A 16073-nucleotide genomic window follows, 5' to 3' on the forward strand; every position below is an offset into this window, starting at 1 on the left:
CTCACCTCATAAACATCTTTCTACACAAATGTAGTTGCCTTCTATTAAGAAACAAAGAAACAAAAAACCCTTCAATGGTGTTATATGGAATATCTTGCAAAGGTGAGAAACAAAATAAAGTGCAAGACTTATAAAGGATTTGCCTTATGAGAAGAACCACATAATTAAAAGCAAAACACACTATCATTAAATTCTTCATGCATCAGTTTTAGGGTTAAACTTTATTATCTTTTATTAGTATTCAGAAGCTGGAGCATAAATGACAATATGCAATAACACTGCACTATGGGGTACCCATAACACAGGATCTTGAACTGAGAACAACTGGGAGTATGAATACCAGAAAAGAAACTGCTGTAAGATCCATGTACAAACAAACAATTGGAAGCTCAGAGGAAAGAGCAGAATTTGGAGATGACACTGAGACCCCAGTATGATGTGGTGGATGCACTTTTCACAAAACATCAGAAGAATTGGTGTCATGGTATAAATCCTCACAAGGCTTTCTCTGGAATACTCTGAACTTAAGAGTTGAATGGGAACAAAGTAAGGCACATAGGATGACTGAAAGGAATACAAATTCTCCTGTGCAGGGACTACCAAGTTCTGCAGTCTACTCAGGCAGTTATAAGACTGCATTAATGTCCACTTTGGGCATATAGCTTTTCTACCTTTTTTAGTACTAGATGTGGAAAATTATTTAGACTTCAGTGTTTTGAAGTCATAAGCAGAGAAACTGAAGACAATTTTTAACTAAAAAAGACAACCACACATTTTCTCAAACATTGTTTTTCTTTCACTCCTGAGAAAATTCTGAGAAAATAATCTAGAATGACATCCCAAACACTTAAAATGTCATTGCCATCAAAAGGAGTGAGGAGAGGGAAAAGAAACAGCTTACTCTTCTTGACTTTCCCAGCAATGCTGTCGGAAACACAGAGAAATAATACCTCCTAATTTATGACATATACTGTAGGAGCACATGGACCTTAATACTACAATATGGAAACATATCACTACTTCTTAGAGAATATCTGTCAAGGAAGAAGATCAAATCCAGTAACTAAAAACTGGTTTGTGTAAGCACGTACATATGTATGCATGTATATGTCTCATCTTAGTTACCAATGGTTTTTGATGGTTCTAAACAGCACTGCTTCCAGAGAACCACTGAGAGACAACCAAAGCCAAAAACAATACTACCTACCACCAATCTCTACATAACCTCATGCTGCCACCATGGACGCATGATATTATACCAAATACGCCACCTCTTAAACACTATTTCCTTACAAAAAAAGAAGTGCACTCTGCAGCAAACACTGAAGAGGTGTTAAAGTGAGTTTGTAGCTCAGGCATCTGGCATAAACATTCAAAGCATTCAGGAACTCGCTGTACTAAATTTCTGACAACTGTTTGTGTACAGAGGTATTTCTGTTGCTAAGAGCAAAGAACTTCCACCAATCTATCAAGAATGTATATTTTAAAACCATATTGAATTAGCTTATCATTTCACAGAAGGAATAAAATACTTTCAAATAATCCACAGAACATGCTTTGTTTGTTCTTATATTTAGTTCTGAAGTATGGTTCACTTATAGCAGGTTTAAATTATGAATATGAAAGGAAAGGCATGAAATGAAAAGGTTATAAGGCTTATTTACCTTTTTGTATGTTTTCTCTTCATTTGCCTTTCCAGCAGTAACATCTCCATTTTCAGTAACAGACGACATCTAGTAAAAGAAGTTTAAATTATAAATTAAATGCTTTGGAAAAACAAGTGTTTGGAAAAATATCAGGCAATTTATTATCCATCTTTTGCTAAGTTCAAACTTTTAAGAGTATAGCAAACCACTAAGATTGGTGACAGCTCATGACAATTCTCTTCCACTGAAGTTATCTTAAGCTTTCCTCTTTACCTTGCTTAAAACAACATCCCAAAGAGCAGAATGTAAATATTTCTTTTATAAGAACCTCTTTCCTTGTTATAGGGGTAGCTCAAACTGGCATGTCCTACTTTCCTACTGCAACTAAAATTTACTCTTCATTTGAAAGACTAGACTTATTGCTAATTCCCTCATTACGTTTTACACAGACTATTTCTTTGTTTGAACAAAAAGCAATATGTTTTCAAGTACAACACACTACCTATATTCCTTGCCCCATTTACTCCTGATTATTTCTTGTTCTACTACCTTTACGTACTTAAGACTCCTCAGCTCTAAGGAAAGCATCTCAGACTTCGTCTGTTAGGAGACACTGCAAGCAGCAACATAACATCCCAGCTCCAGCAGGCTACCAACGCATTCTGCAGCAGCCAGTTTCTTCACTTTTTTACTAAAAGGGTAAATACTTTTACTACGAACCTTGAACTACTGTACAGCTGTCATCTACCCTATGGCCCTCCCCTAAATAAACATTTTTCCAGAAGTAAACATCCTATCTCCACCCAGGTGTGCACACTCCAATCAAATTTGACCTCTTGTAGCCCCACTGCCTTCACCTATAGCTACACAGAGACAAAGCAACTGCAGCTTTCCAAGAGTAGCAGCTCAAGCACTGGATACGTTCATGTCAATCCATTCACAGTGGCAGGGGTGGAACTGCTGCTATTACTACCACTGTGACTGCCACCAACATGTTCCTCTGCCACTGACCAGGAGGCACTGCACCGGGCCTACCACAGCATACACAACATATATTGTTAGTTCCATAGGTGAATTTGATTACTGTTACTTTAAGTAATTCAATAAATGCTAACAGCATCTGGCAGTAATAACAGAATTTACAGGACAAATCGCCATTTTTCAACAGCTTTTCTCTACAGGTACTTGAATTTCAAGTATGAATAGCAGTTTAAGTTATCTTTTAATGAACTTGTCTTAGTTTCTAAATTACTTCACCTGCAAACTCTTTAGAGAAAAGCAACGTCTATTTCTTAGATGCTGAATGCTGGCAATCAAGAGGAGATCCCAGGCAGTCTACACTACAGAAGGATAACATTTAGTTGACTGACCAGATGCAGCTCTTATTGGAATGCAAAGCAATTTTATTTCCCTGTGTTTTCTTTCTGAGTTATGTAAAACACGCAGTTCTGTTCCAAAGCTAATATTAATTTTCCTTCTGTTTCATACAGCTTTCAATAAAATAGATAAGTTGGTCACATTCATACAGTTGTTTTTTTTTTTTAAACCTTCTTCAAAAATTTATATAAGAGAAGAACGTTGTCTTCTCTCCTGAACCACTGTGTAACCAAGCACCTTACAGGTATGCAGTACAAAATGAGCTATCAGAAGCATCACCCCGGGAGGCATTTTACATGCAGGCTAACAGGAAAACATTCGAGCTATATCCAGCACATAACTCTGAGTCAACATGAACGCCTTTTTCCTCCACATCAGTATGCAGCTGTACAAGAAGATACAGCAATGAAATCCTGCTCCTCAGCAGACTGCAAGTTCAAAGGAACAATGACAGGCAAAACTAAGAGGCTGGTGAGCCAGATACTCAATGCCGTTTATGAGAGACCTGAAGCCTTTTGCTACATTGACATACAGTATCACCTGCAACTAGCAACAAGGGACTGACAGAGCATTCCGTCATGCTGCAAAATAATGTTAGATCAAGAACAAAGGAGTAAGTTAGAGATCAGGTGGATGAGACACATTAAGTGTGGCTGTCAAAGTAAAACAAACAAACAAAAATAAAAGAAACGAACACGTGCAAAGGAACCCAACAAAAAAAGCAATAGGAACACATCTTAAAATGATACTGGATTTTGCCAACACTTTCATAAATGGATGTATACATACCCTTCTGAAAAACAGGGCAAATCATCTGGAGCTGAGAGCAATGATCAAGTCACTCATTGGTGCTGTTATTTTCCAGAATCTGTTAAAAGAAAAATCTTTTATCACTATGCCATTACAGATGCACATTTGACAGAACAGCTTAGGATTTCCTTTTTCCCACTGTTCTTCAGCCCAGGTAAGTATCTTGCTAGATGCAAAACTGTTCAAGAATTGTCACCTGTAGTTTAGGTACAAATAAGTCACCTAATATACTTAGGAAACTAGCAGTGTTACACTGGATAAAATTAGTACAGACCAACTTGCCTTTAGCCTAGAGATGTCACTACTATGGCACCAGCACCTCCACTATGAAACATTTATATAGAGCAGTAGATATACATGACTTGGAGCACTGTGAAATTAAACGCTGTCTTTAAAGAAGAGTTTTAAAATTGAATACTAAACCACTCTCATGGCATAGCCCTTATTCCTAACCCTCAAAAAAAAACCAACAAAAAAAGCAATAGGCATGATAGTTTGGAGGGATGCATACTGAACTGCTGTACATAACAAACTAATTGTGCATGTTTTTAACAATGGTATTAGTTATCATCATAACTTCTGTGAGTAATCTTCTTGAGGTGAGCTGTTTCATAGTTAAAATGGTTTTAATATGCATATGAAAAGATATTAAATAGGTATTATTTGACTCCTCCCTGCAGTGAGTTTGTCCTCCCATATTACACAACCATTCTAAGCCACATCACTAAATCTAGTCTTCAATTTAATTTCACAACTATACTGGAAGAAAACAGATCTCATTTGCCCTTAATCAGTACAAATTGTATGAATATAAAAATTGATTAAAAAAATAAAACCACCAAACTTAATTTTCAATTATCTGAAAAGTATCCATAACATAAAAGACTTCTGAACAGTATTCTCCACTCATTCAGGGATGCAGACTAAAAATCATACCTGTGGTTAGGTACATAAAGGAACAAAAAAAGAAGTACAGAAAATTAGATTTTCTGAGAATAAAGCCCTCAGAAAAATCCTTTCTCAAGTGGGTACTAGTATTTTCCTGCTACAGCTAGCTCCATTGTACATCTTAGCCTTCAAGCAATTAATGTATTCCTTTACTTGGATATCTAATGCCATCATCCCACACATGGAAGACAACTCAGTTCTGACAGCTTTTAGAACAGCCTTGAGTTTATTTAGCTTGTTCATACTTACAAACTTAATGTCATCAGCTGATCCATGTTTGTGGCTCTGCCATTACACAAACATAGACTTCAAGAACTTCTATTAATACAATTTGAGTAGGGAGGGTAAGATTTTCTTTTCACACTGAGCCCTGGGTACAACTGCCAAAAAGAGCCCACAAATCACTGTCCTGCAAACAATCCCACAGGGTTATTGGAACAGTAAGATCTTCTACTTCTCCCAAAACTTCCTAAAGTATTATCAGATATACACAGCAGCAAAAGCCAAATCTGAACACAGCACCTAAATTTTCTTTCACTAAAATTAGCTGAAGAGTATGCTTGTGCCAGACATGGACAGAAAGCTTGTTCGTCCCCATGTAGTGAGAAAGTTACTTAAGAACAACTCATTCATGTGAAAATACATATCTGTAACACTGACAAAAACAGGAAAACACCAAGATCCCAGCTGCAGTAACTGCCAAATACGAAAAGTTACACACCATAAAGAGAGTAATTTTTTCTTACGTATGCCAGTTTATTTCATTCCTAGAGGCACCTACAATTATTTCAGCTCTTTGCCTTTAGAAAAAGGCACCCCAACTAACTTAACTGCAGCTGTTTAACCTCTTTCAAGGCCTTCAATAGGACAAACATCCCATATTTCATGCAAAAAAAGTTTAGCAAAGCAAGTGTAACTTGGCATATTTTCTCCCTGCTCTGCAGGAGCAGTGAGACAGTGCCTCCTCCGCTGCTTTATGCTGTGTGTATTAAGAGCTAACTGATTCAGCTCTGCTGAGCTTTGACAGCAACAAGATAGGTCACAGCTTATACTTCTAGGACCCATACCCAAGCTATGGTGGCTGACTGACGGACTGATCTAATGCAATGGTAGGAAACTGCCACAGCTGATGCACCGGGCCTCTGCATGCATTTGAGAAAGGCAAGCTCACAACATAGCAAAGTTGGGCGGGGGCTTAGGAAGAAAGCAAAGTCGTAGATATTCAGTGAAGGACTGGGCTGAGCTGCTCAGAACTCATTCCTACCTCATGACATGAAAAAGAAACAAAGTCCAGTAGAAGTTTAAAGAGCACTGCAGAGCACAGAAAGATAAAACAGTGAATCCTCCACTTATTAACTAACAGAAACCACAGTTTCCATGATTCTGAGGAGGTTTCCTATAGCACTGTAGAGGTGAGGTTTGCAGGCCAGCACCTGGTCAAAGCTGGCTACACTCCCCACGCTGCCGAGGAGTGTATATCAGTGTATATCAGTGAGCCTCAGCTGCCCACCCATTTCATGCCATTTACCCTTCCATGTTCTTTATAGGGCAGAAGGCATTCATTCTATTCTGACAGACCGCAAGCAAATAGCTGCTTGTATGCAAGCCGAGTTGCTTAGGCCCACCTCACAATAACAGTTTGATGACCTTTTAGCTCAATTTTAGTGAACATTAGCATCCTTGCTAACTTCACTGAAAGCAGACTTCTATCAAAAATACTGTAATTAGGATTCTACAGGCCTCATGCACAGATTGAACAAAAATCTAGTTCTGCTTGCTTTCTATGGTAAAGAATACTTTCAAAAAAACACCTTTCTCAGCATCTTCCTATCATTTTCTTACATAAATCACACATTCCAACTTAAAGCCATGCAGACTCTTACTGTAATTGCTGCCTTGTCTGGGCTGATAGTTAAAATCTGTTTTTATTTTCTAGGTTTTGAGTGAGACATTCCATTGGGTATACTACTCTCAGTCTCCAAAACAAACAAACAAACAAACTTGGACCACATTGAAGGAAGAGGACATGTCTAGGGCTGCATTTACAAAGATTGCTCTGAAAGTTATGCCTCCTTAATTTTTAAGGTTTTTATTCAAACACTGAAAAGAGCAACAAGTACATCCTTTAAAATAGCTATTCATGAATATAGACACTGCCAAAAACGGATGATGTGAAAAAGATGTGATTGTGAAGTGAGAGATATCTTTCTTTGGGAAGATAGGAGTTATAAAATTCCAGCAGAGACGCGATACATTTTTTAATTGCAACTCTATATGTTTCATTTGAAAATTCCCAAGAAACATTTATGTTGACTGAAAACAGAGTCCCAAATAATCCAAAAAAACGATTATTTTTTTTTTTTGGCAATCCTTCTTGAAACCTATTTTCAAATTCCTTTCACTGAACGCATGGCTCCCTATTGTTCATTGTTCACAGGACTGTGTTTAGCCAGTGTATCACAAGGCATAAAATAATTTGCTGTCACTCGAGTTAGCGCTGCACAGCGCCCTCCCCATGTCCTGGTTCCAGCTCATCACACACTGATGTTCAGTTGTTGTGAGCAATGGGTGCGTGTCCAGGGACAGGACGGGCTGCTCGGAGGGAAGAGCTGCTGCCACGATGGTGTGGGGCAGCGGGCGGCTGCAGGGCGGGCTGGGCCAGGCTGTGGGTTGACATGGTTGGCACGTTTCATTTTAAATATCAGGAGCATAAAACATAACAAATAAAAGGCAAAACAAGATGACCCTTATAGTTTCCCAGTTGGGTACAAGGAAAATACTGGAAGTTAAAGAATACAAGAAGCAGACATTACTGCTTTAGACCAGTAATATAAAAACACACTGTATAGCTAGATGTAGATAATTATTTTACTCACTGTAAGCAACTGGAAGTTTTCAACTTAAGATTGCATTCCTGACAGTGTTAGTTTCTCAGAAAAGCATGTAAAGACAAAATCTTTACATGTTTGTTTTATAGGCATTTCTAAATCTACAAGCAGCATTTGTTACATATTCCATTAAAAAGAAAAATCATTATCACAGTCAAATTGTTTGCTGATCTTTGCCACTCCTCTGCTATAACACTGAGGCAGCATGTTAATGTAACTAAGAATATCAGAACAATTTCATTGCAAACTCTCTTTTATAGGTAAAAATTGCCCAGTACACTTTTTCTCATGGTGGTAGCTGTGAAATGTACCTTGTCGAGTCACTTCCTCAGTTCAGTACAAAGACCTACAGATCTATCTGGTACCATACTTTCATCAAGCAATGCTGGGTACTGCCGGGCTTCCTCTCCGGTAAAACTGGAAATCTTTGTTACACAATGATGCAGGAAGCAGAAAAACTTCTAAAACAAATACAGTCCACAGAGGAAGAAAGTCATCAACACTTACAAGCCACTCTCTTTCTATGTACTTTTCTCCAGAGATGACCTCAAATGCTCAGGACATGCGTTCCACCTCTCACTGACACCAGCCAACAGCAGTGTGCTACACTTACACCTCTTCACAACACATTCTCCACTTTCAGACCTTCTTCATCTATCTTTCCCTTCACCAAACGCTCTTGAGTTATTAACAGTAAGGTTCACTGACCACACAACAGGCATAATAGATGAAACTGCCTGCAGCTTTTTCATTTCTCTATCATCTCTCAGTTTCAGAGACTGCCATCTAACAGGTAGCACAGTCAGTGCCAGGATAGCAGAATCTGTACAAAAGACTTTCATGAACTGCCATGTTCCAGCAATACCAGAGGGAAATCAGGGGAAGAGTGGCTCAAGGAACGAAAAACACTAATAATGTCAATCTAGTAAAGCTAATTCTCCTGCCTGCTTGGGAATGAGGATGATCAAGACTGAAGCTTACAGTTTCTTAAACAATGAACAAAATTGTCACAGACAATGCAGTTACAAAACCTCCCTTTTATCTGGATTCTTTGACAATCAGTGTGATATGTACATCAATCAGTAGCATTTTTCTCTATTAAGTGTCATCACAATTTGCCTCTGGACCACTACCAGAGTTTGTTCACAATAACCAAAACTTACAATACCTTTCCTATTCTATCTGCAGCAGAATTTGAACAGTAGGATTATTTTTAAGATTATGTGCAAAGGAAGAAACTTGGCACACACAAGACATCCTCCGATAAAGCATACAAGTTTAGTACATACATTGTTTCCATAGGAAAGCAAGTTAAAAATACCAGCATACATGGATGTCCTTGGGAACAGGAACTGAAGAAGGGACCTCAAAGGTTTTTTTGCATTATGCTATTTTCAGAACTACTCAGGAGGTAGATGAAACTTTAACATAAAGTGAGAAGTGTGACCTAAATTGTTAGAACTTGTCAAAATTCATATTATTCACAGACAGAAAGTACATTTTAGTTTCCCTAGAGGTTTGGTTTTTTTTTTTCCCCCCTTTAATTGATTCTGTTTAAAGGTGAATGGACAATTCAGAGCTTCTCTTAACACCTTGCAAGCAGCACTAGGTACTGTGGCATTTGGCAAACAAACAAATTGAGAGAAAGTATAATTTGCTGTACTGCAGAAAAATGATAGGCAACACAGGAGACATACTACAGTTTTCTCAATGGTCATCACAAGTTAACCCCATCACCAAATAGTTAAAATTTTCAGTTCAATGAAAGCTCTTCAGACATGTCAGGACAGACAAACAGCCCTGGAGTAAAAAAAAAAATGAGATTGTTTATGTGGCCATCCAGTTATAAGTAAACAGACATAAGCAAGTGGTTTTTTGTTTTTGTATTAAGTATTCCACATAAGTCTGTGAAACGGACTCACTCCATTACAGCAGAAATCACATAACCACCTAAGATCGAACATCCTTGTACGTCCACATACCTTAAATACTCACAATAAAAAAGCTAGTATTTCCAAACCACTATATCTTGAGTCAGTCTTAACACACTGCAATGCACACACACAAAAAAAACCATTAGAAGTTCTGAAAACAGCTTAAATTCTGAAAAACCTTTTTACTAAATCTGAAAATTCAAGAACTACAGTCAGTCTTATCTGGCCTTAACTGCCATGACTTCAGCTCTTCCCAGGAGCTCGGAGGATCTCTTCTTGTCTTTGTAGAAACGGGCTACGAAAGTAGAGGAAAATTTTTATTGCATCAGAGATACCACTGATTTACCCTGCAAGAAATCAACCAGAAAATTTCACTGTGTGAACTATGAAAGAGAAAGAATGAGGAGAAAATAATTAGTTCTCTTATCCTGGCAAGTTTCCCTCCTGACCTCCAAACAGGTTACAGCGGTTTTAGATAAGACTGAAAGTCAAACCTTCTGGATAAAATCTGTGCTAGTACTGTAATGGTTTCTGCATTACTGAAAAATTGAAAAGGCTTCTCATTTCATTTTTAGGATGAAAAATGAAAAGAGCTAAGAGCCACACTGAGCTGAAAAAGCAGATCACAAAGTGTACAGTCTGTTATGCCTCTTACCTTGCCCCCCCCAGAAGAGAATTATTCCTAAGGAAATGTACCTCATTTTACACAGCCTCAGTCTCCAGTTAATACATAAATTTGTCTAATTACTTCTGCTATTTTGTCTGAAAAATTACAGGGGCATGCAAACAACTCAGCAATTGAAATGGTGAACTGCATACCTAAAATAAAATGGAAAAAAAAATCTGCCTCTTTTCATGGCAAAATGACAGTGCAGCAAAGGCCACAGAGCAAAAAGGGTCATAAAACTGTCAAACTGTTCATACCACCCTTATTTACCTATCCTAATGCCTCACACTGTATTAAATGAACTGACAGATTTTTAAAGTATCAGAAAGAAAGCTGAGCACAGCACTGAGATTTCTGATACTCTGATTCCCCCAGCCCCTCCATTTCCAAGAATACAGTATAACAGCTGGATTAAAACAGACAAAAAATAATAGGTAGTAATAAGAAAAACTGTGTTAGTTTGTAGGTTGACTATGAGATTTATCAGAGTAGGTTGTACTTTAAAATGATATGTTTCTTTTGTAATGCTAAGATCTACTGCAAGAAGCATCACAGCATCTATCTGCCTGTAGCTTCCAGAAAGAGAAAGCACATAAGAAGGTATAATACCAGCAAACATCACCTCCACTGAAGTTTAAAAATGCTCAGAATACAGTTTGACTACCAGGGAGATTTGACAGTTTACAAAAGCCCTGCCCTCTTCCGTTTAAGGTGGTGCTCATATTGCATTAAACTGCCTTCCAGAGTGAACCAGACTACATGTGCAACTACCACATGGAAAAAATCCACAACAACAGCACAAGCTGCACATTCTATTTTCTACTACAAATCACATTCTTTGTTTGAAATAATCTATTTTTATTTTTCAGATGGAAACTTGCTGAAAAACAATGGAAATAAAACTGCAAATTTGTGAAATTAAGCATGGTTTACAAATTCTTTGAAACACACCATACAGTGCTCCCACAACAAAACTTTGTTTTTGAAATACTACATCTCACAGGTAACTTAAATGCCTTCTTCTAAGTGTTCTTTTTTGTTTGTTTGTATCTTTAACTTCCACAGATTTTCAAATTCAGAGCTTAAATCTATCTTATTTGCCCAAAGCCACGACTTCACTCTTCCCAAAAGCACAGAAGTATCTCTTTGCATCTTTCCAAACATTACCTATAAAAGCAGTGCAAACTTTCTACTGCATTGTAGGTGGTGTTCATTCATTAAGAACTGTGGGACTTTTCCAAATCACAGATATTAGACCAGTAATCAGAAAGAACAAACATTTGATCCCTGACACAACTGACGTCACGTATTTTGAAAAACTGCTAACAAGCCCTCCTTTTACAAAGTGAAGTGGACTCATAAATTTCTCATTATTTTATAAGAGCCCAAAGGCACACAAAACAGAAAGACATATTTGCACACAGCCAAAGGCAGCTTCCAATTCTTGTGTTAACAATCACAATTCCAAACGCTAACAGTAGCTTTTGGGAGATTATCATTGCACCTACACAGTCAGCTGCAGTTGCAAGGCTGAAGACATCTCACAGCCAAGAACTTCAAAATGACAATGATCCTAAGCTAGTAACACATATCATTTTGAGACAGCAATACACATAGTGCTTACTCTCTAACAATTAGTGCTGCATACTGGGATAGATGGTTGATTAACAAAGCAAAGAATACAATCAGAGGAAAAATTCTTCTGTATTTGATTTTGATAGTACATGGAAAATTGAATGACAGGACACGAATGACACACAGTGGCCAAGATTTATGTAAGGAAAGTAAGACAAACAGCATCACTCACAGAATTGGGAAGCATGATCCAACAGGAACGGTATCACGTTCAAGTGGAAAAAGAGATCAGTAGAAGAGTTACCTGTTTTCTACAGGAATGATACAAACAGAAGTGCAAACAACCCGAGCTTGCTGGGTGAGAATTATCTTTGAAAGAAGAGTTTGGTCATGTCAATCTCTTTATCAGTCTGAAATTCCAGAAAGCATCACTCAGAAAACGGAGAATAGCTCAAAAGGCTGACCACAAACATAACTATACTGATTGAACATGGTAGACCAAAAGCAAAAAGCATGGAATGAATGGAAAGAGACAGAAATAGGGGGGAAAAAAGCAGCAGTAATTTTTCAGATACAGAATTCTTCCAGGTACTCTTCACACAGGTTTAAGAAGTCATCCATCACTGATGTCACTGGACTGCAAAATACACAGTACACCTTTTCAAAGCCTTCACAGAATCTGAATGGGAATGCTAAGTGGCTGAAAATTACCAGTAACTGTGATGAGGTTAAGCATTCAGGCTAGAGATACCACAGGGTTGGGGTTTTTTTTGGCAAATTTTAACAAGACTCAGACAACAACAAGAGCTCAACACAACTTTTGTTTAGAAGTTATGAGTGGCAGCTTGCAAATATTCTTGCTGTTAGCACAAAGAAGACTACAAGAAAGACGAGAACAAACTGAGTCCAATACTGTTTCTTTCTCTAGTAGGTTATTACATGTAGTGTTTAGCAGATCTGAAGTGGATGCAGTGATAATGCTCCAGTCAGGTTTTCAAAAGGATCCATGAAACATTCTCAGAAACTTAAAAGATCCAGTTTGTGTGAAGCTGCTCTGTAGTATCGGTAAGGTTATGCTGGAGTACTGCACTCAAGTTTAAGTACCAAACTTAAGGAAAGGTGGAAGTACAATTCAGATCATCAAGAGGTAAGAATAAGAATGAGCAGGTATTTAAAACAGGAACTATGCAGGAGGATGTGAAAGAAAAGGAATTTAGTCCAAACAATAAAGAGAAAAGACTGATGAAAGAAAGACATGATAAGCTATTCACAAACTTATAAATTACCATGATGAAAAATATGTCCGAAATAACAACTTCACAGCAGATGTGATGCTCTCTTTTAAGACCTGTGCCTTTTCTTCATTCACTGTAACCTCAACGAAATGTCATCCACATTTCTCTTCACTAACTCAGAACTGCCATGCAAACATAAATACACAACAGAAGCATGTAACTAAGAAATTAAGAAGTTAATTGAAATTATTTGCTTATCTAAACTGAACATTCCCTGAAAGATTGTTGATAGACGACACGAAATATCTGTGGCCAAAATAACTAACATGTACTAAAACAGATGTTTATCAGTTCTCTACAAGTTAGTTAGAACTTGCAAGTTAAATGCTTCTGGCAATTATTTTTAATTCCGTTAGCTTATTAGCATATAAACCTAGAAAAGTTTGCAGAAACGTGTTATGGAAACACAGGTATTGATACTGAAGTGAATTATTATCATTTTCAAAGTCTTCTATGTCTTATCTGATTCCTGCAAGCATAACTTTTCTACATACTTTAAATGAGTGTTAGTTAAACTTAGATTTTCAGAAGCCACATTATCTAGGAAATGAAAGGCTCTAAATATCCCATTTCAGGGTATTCCATAGCTGCAAAAGACAGTTGAAGAACGGAACAGACTGTCTGTGATGTGGTAACACCACACATTTTGGAACTGATTAGACAAATAATTTAAATGTTGCTGGTACTGTTCTGAAGGGAAAGACCTTGTTCCCATGTCATGGTTCCTCCCAGCATTATTGCAACATTTAGGCTGTAGATCTGCAATCACATTTGCTGCCCCTATTTTCCTACCTTCCCAGGATGCATTTGCAAGATTAGTTACTGCAACACCAATATCCCTCAGGCCCCAGAAAAACTCACCTAGAAAATCAAACTAACAAAAAAAAAAAAAAGAAACTAGTAATAATCATGAGTGAACTCCTCACAGTTATAAGGGTGGTTTTCACATGGACTCCCCTGAGATAAAAAGAAATGGGAAAAATGGGAATTATAGAAAGGCTTAGTTTGGAAGAGACATTTAAGATCATCAAGCTCCACACACCAATGCTGTGAGCAGGGCTGCCACCCACCATATCAGACTGCTCAGCATGCCATCCAACCTGGCCTTGAAGGCCTCTCCAGGGATGGGCATCCACAATCTTTCTGGGCAGCTGTGCCAGTGCTTCACTATCTACAAGTGAAGAATTTCCTCTTAATATCTTATCAGAATCTACCCTATTTTAATTTAAAACCATTTTCCCTTGTCCAATTACTACTAGGCTAGGTAAATTGTGAATTCCCTTTTTTATAAATTCCCTTCAAGTACTAGAATGCCACAGTGAGTTTCCCCAGGATCTCCTCCAAGCTAAAAACATCAAATCACTCAGCTTTTCTTTGTAAGAGGTGCTCCCATCCTCTGCTCATCTCCACGGCTCTCTTCTGCACCTGCTCCAACAGCTCTGCATCAATCCTGCATGACAGGCCGCAGGCTCAGACACTGCCCTCCAGATGGGGCCTCACACCGGCAGAGCAGAGTGGGACAAACACCTCCCTCCTTCTGCTGGCCACCCCTCTTCTAATGCAGTCCCAGGTACTGTTGGCTTCTCAGGCTTTAAGCCAGCAATGCCGCCTCATGTCCAGCTTGTATTCGTATCTGGGATTGTCCTTACCAAGTGCAACATCTTGCACATGACCTAGTTGAACTTCATTAGGATCAGATGAATTCACTGTTTGAGCACATCCAGGTCCCTCTGGCGTCTCTCCCTTCTATTGTGTCAGTACGTAGGTATAATCTGCAAACTTGCTGAGGGTGCACTTGATCCCATCATCTATATCATAGGTATCCAACTCTTGTCTTGCTTGGGCCACACTGAGTGAAGAAGAGTTATTTTGGCCATATATATGTAAGGCTGTTCCAAAAATAATGTCACCTATTTATTTCCATGGAAAATACAACAGATAGAATTAGTGTGCTCATTGTATTTGATAGAGAAAAATTCTCAGCTGTTGCTGTCACTGCTGAAACATACTACTCATGACCTCACTGTTCACATCCACTGCCTGGTCTCCATAAATGTTCAGCATGCAGCAATATCGTCAGCTCTGTACACTCCATTTGAAAATCTGCCGATAACATACTTACACTGTCTGAAAACGGAGTTGCAAACTTAAGTTGATGACTTTATAAGCAATCTAGAAACCTACTCTTTTTAAGTTCTACTCTAAGTTCCTTGATCAGAATGGGTAGCACAGATGCATATTTTTCCAATGTTCACAGGACTGTGTTTAGCCAGAGTATCACAATGCATACAGTTATTTGCCATCACTTGAGTTAGGGCCGCACCGAGCCTGCCTTATTTGCTGGTCTGAGCTCAGATAATGCAATCAGTACCAATGTTTGGTTGTTGCTGAGCAATGGTTTCGCACTCAGCAGGGCAGTCACCTCCACGAAGGCCCAGCAGTGTGAACTACACTCTGCTGCAACCTGTGCTAGATGCAGCCCAGAGGCTGGACATGCCTGGTTTTAGGCCACTGACAAAGATGCTAAAGAGTACTGGTCCCAAGATCAACCCCTGGAAGACACCACTCATGACGACCACACTCCACCCAGACATACAGAGACATTGACAACAACCCTCTGGCTATGACCATACAACCAATTTTTATCTACTTAACAGTCCAGCCTTCAAATCCATCTCTCTCCAGTTTAGAGATAAAGATGTGGTGCAGGACCACCTCAAAGGCCTTTCAGCTTTGGGAAGATAATCGAGAAGGCAATGTAAGGCAATGCAGCATGTCAGACCTTTCATCCCTGTTAAACAAGAGATCCACTGTATCATTGTTTCAGTCACACTGTTCAGCTTAACCTCTTATTTGAGAGTTCGCTTGTGACAAAACTGATACGTAAATATGAGACAGATGAACAAAGTGTTAAAATCAGCACCCAACTGCCT

At 38.5% G+C, this 16073-nt stretch overlaps 1 protein-coding gene across 3 annotated transcripts in view; it reads right to left on the bottom strand.

Moving 5' to 3' along the window:
- PIP5K1B (phosphatidylinositol-4-phosphate 5-kinase type 1 beta) overlaps window positions 1–16073 on the bottom strand; it is a 100979-nt gene that overhangs the window by 58915 nt on the left and 25991 nt on the right. For all 3 annotated transcript variants that reach the window (XM_052700668.1, XM_052700669.1, XM_052700667.1), the window contains exons 2-3: window positions 3813–3891; window positions 1665–1733 (exon numbers count right to left, since the gene is read on the bottom strand). In XM_052700668.1, coding sequence (XP_052556628.1) covers window positions 1665–1733 — 69 coding nt within the window. In that variant the 5' untranslated portion in view covers window positions 3813–3891. The remainder of the gene's footprint in view (window positions 1–1664; window positions 1734–3812; window positions 3892–16073) is intronic.

This window comes from Tympanuchus pallidicinctus, unplaced genomic scaffold (assembly GCF_026119805.1).
Source record: "Tympanuchus pallidicinctus isolate F22 unplaced genomic scaffold, pur_lepc_1.0 scaffold4, whole genome shotgun sequence".
NCBI classification, from domain to species: Eukaryota; Metazoa; Chordata; class Aves; order Galliformes; family Phasianidae; genus Tympanuchus; species Tympanuchus pallidicinctus.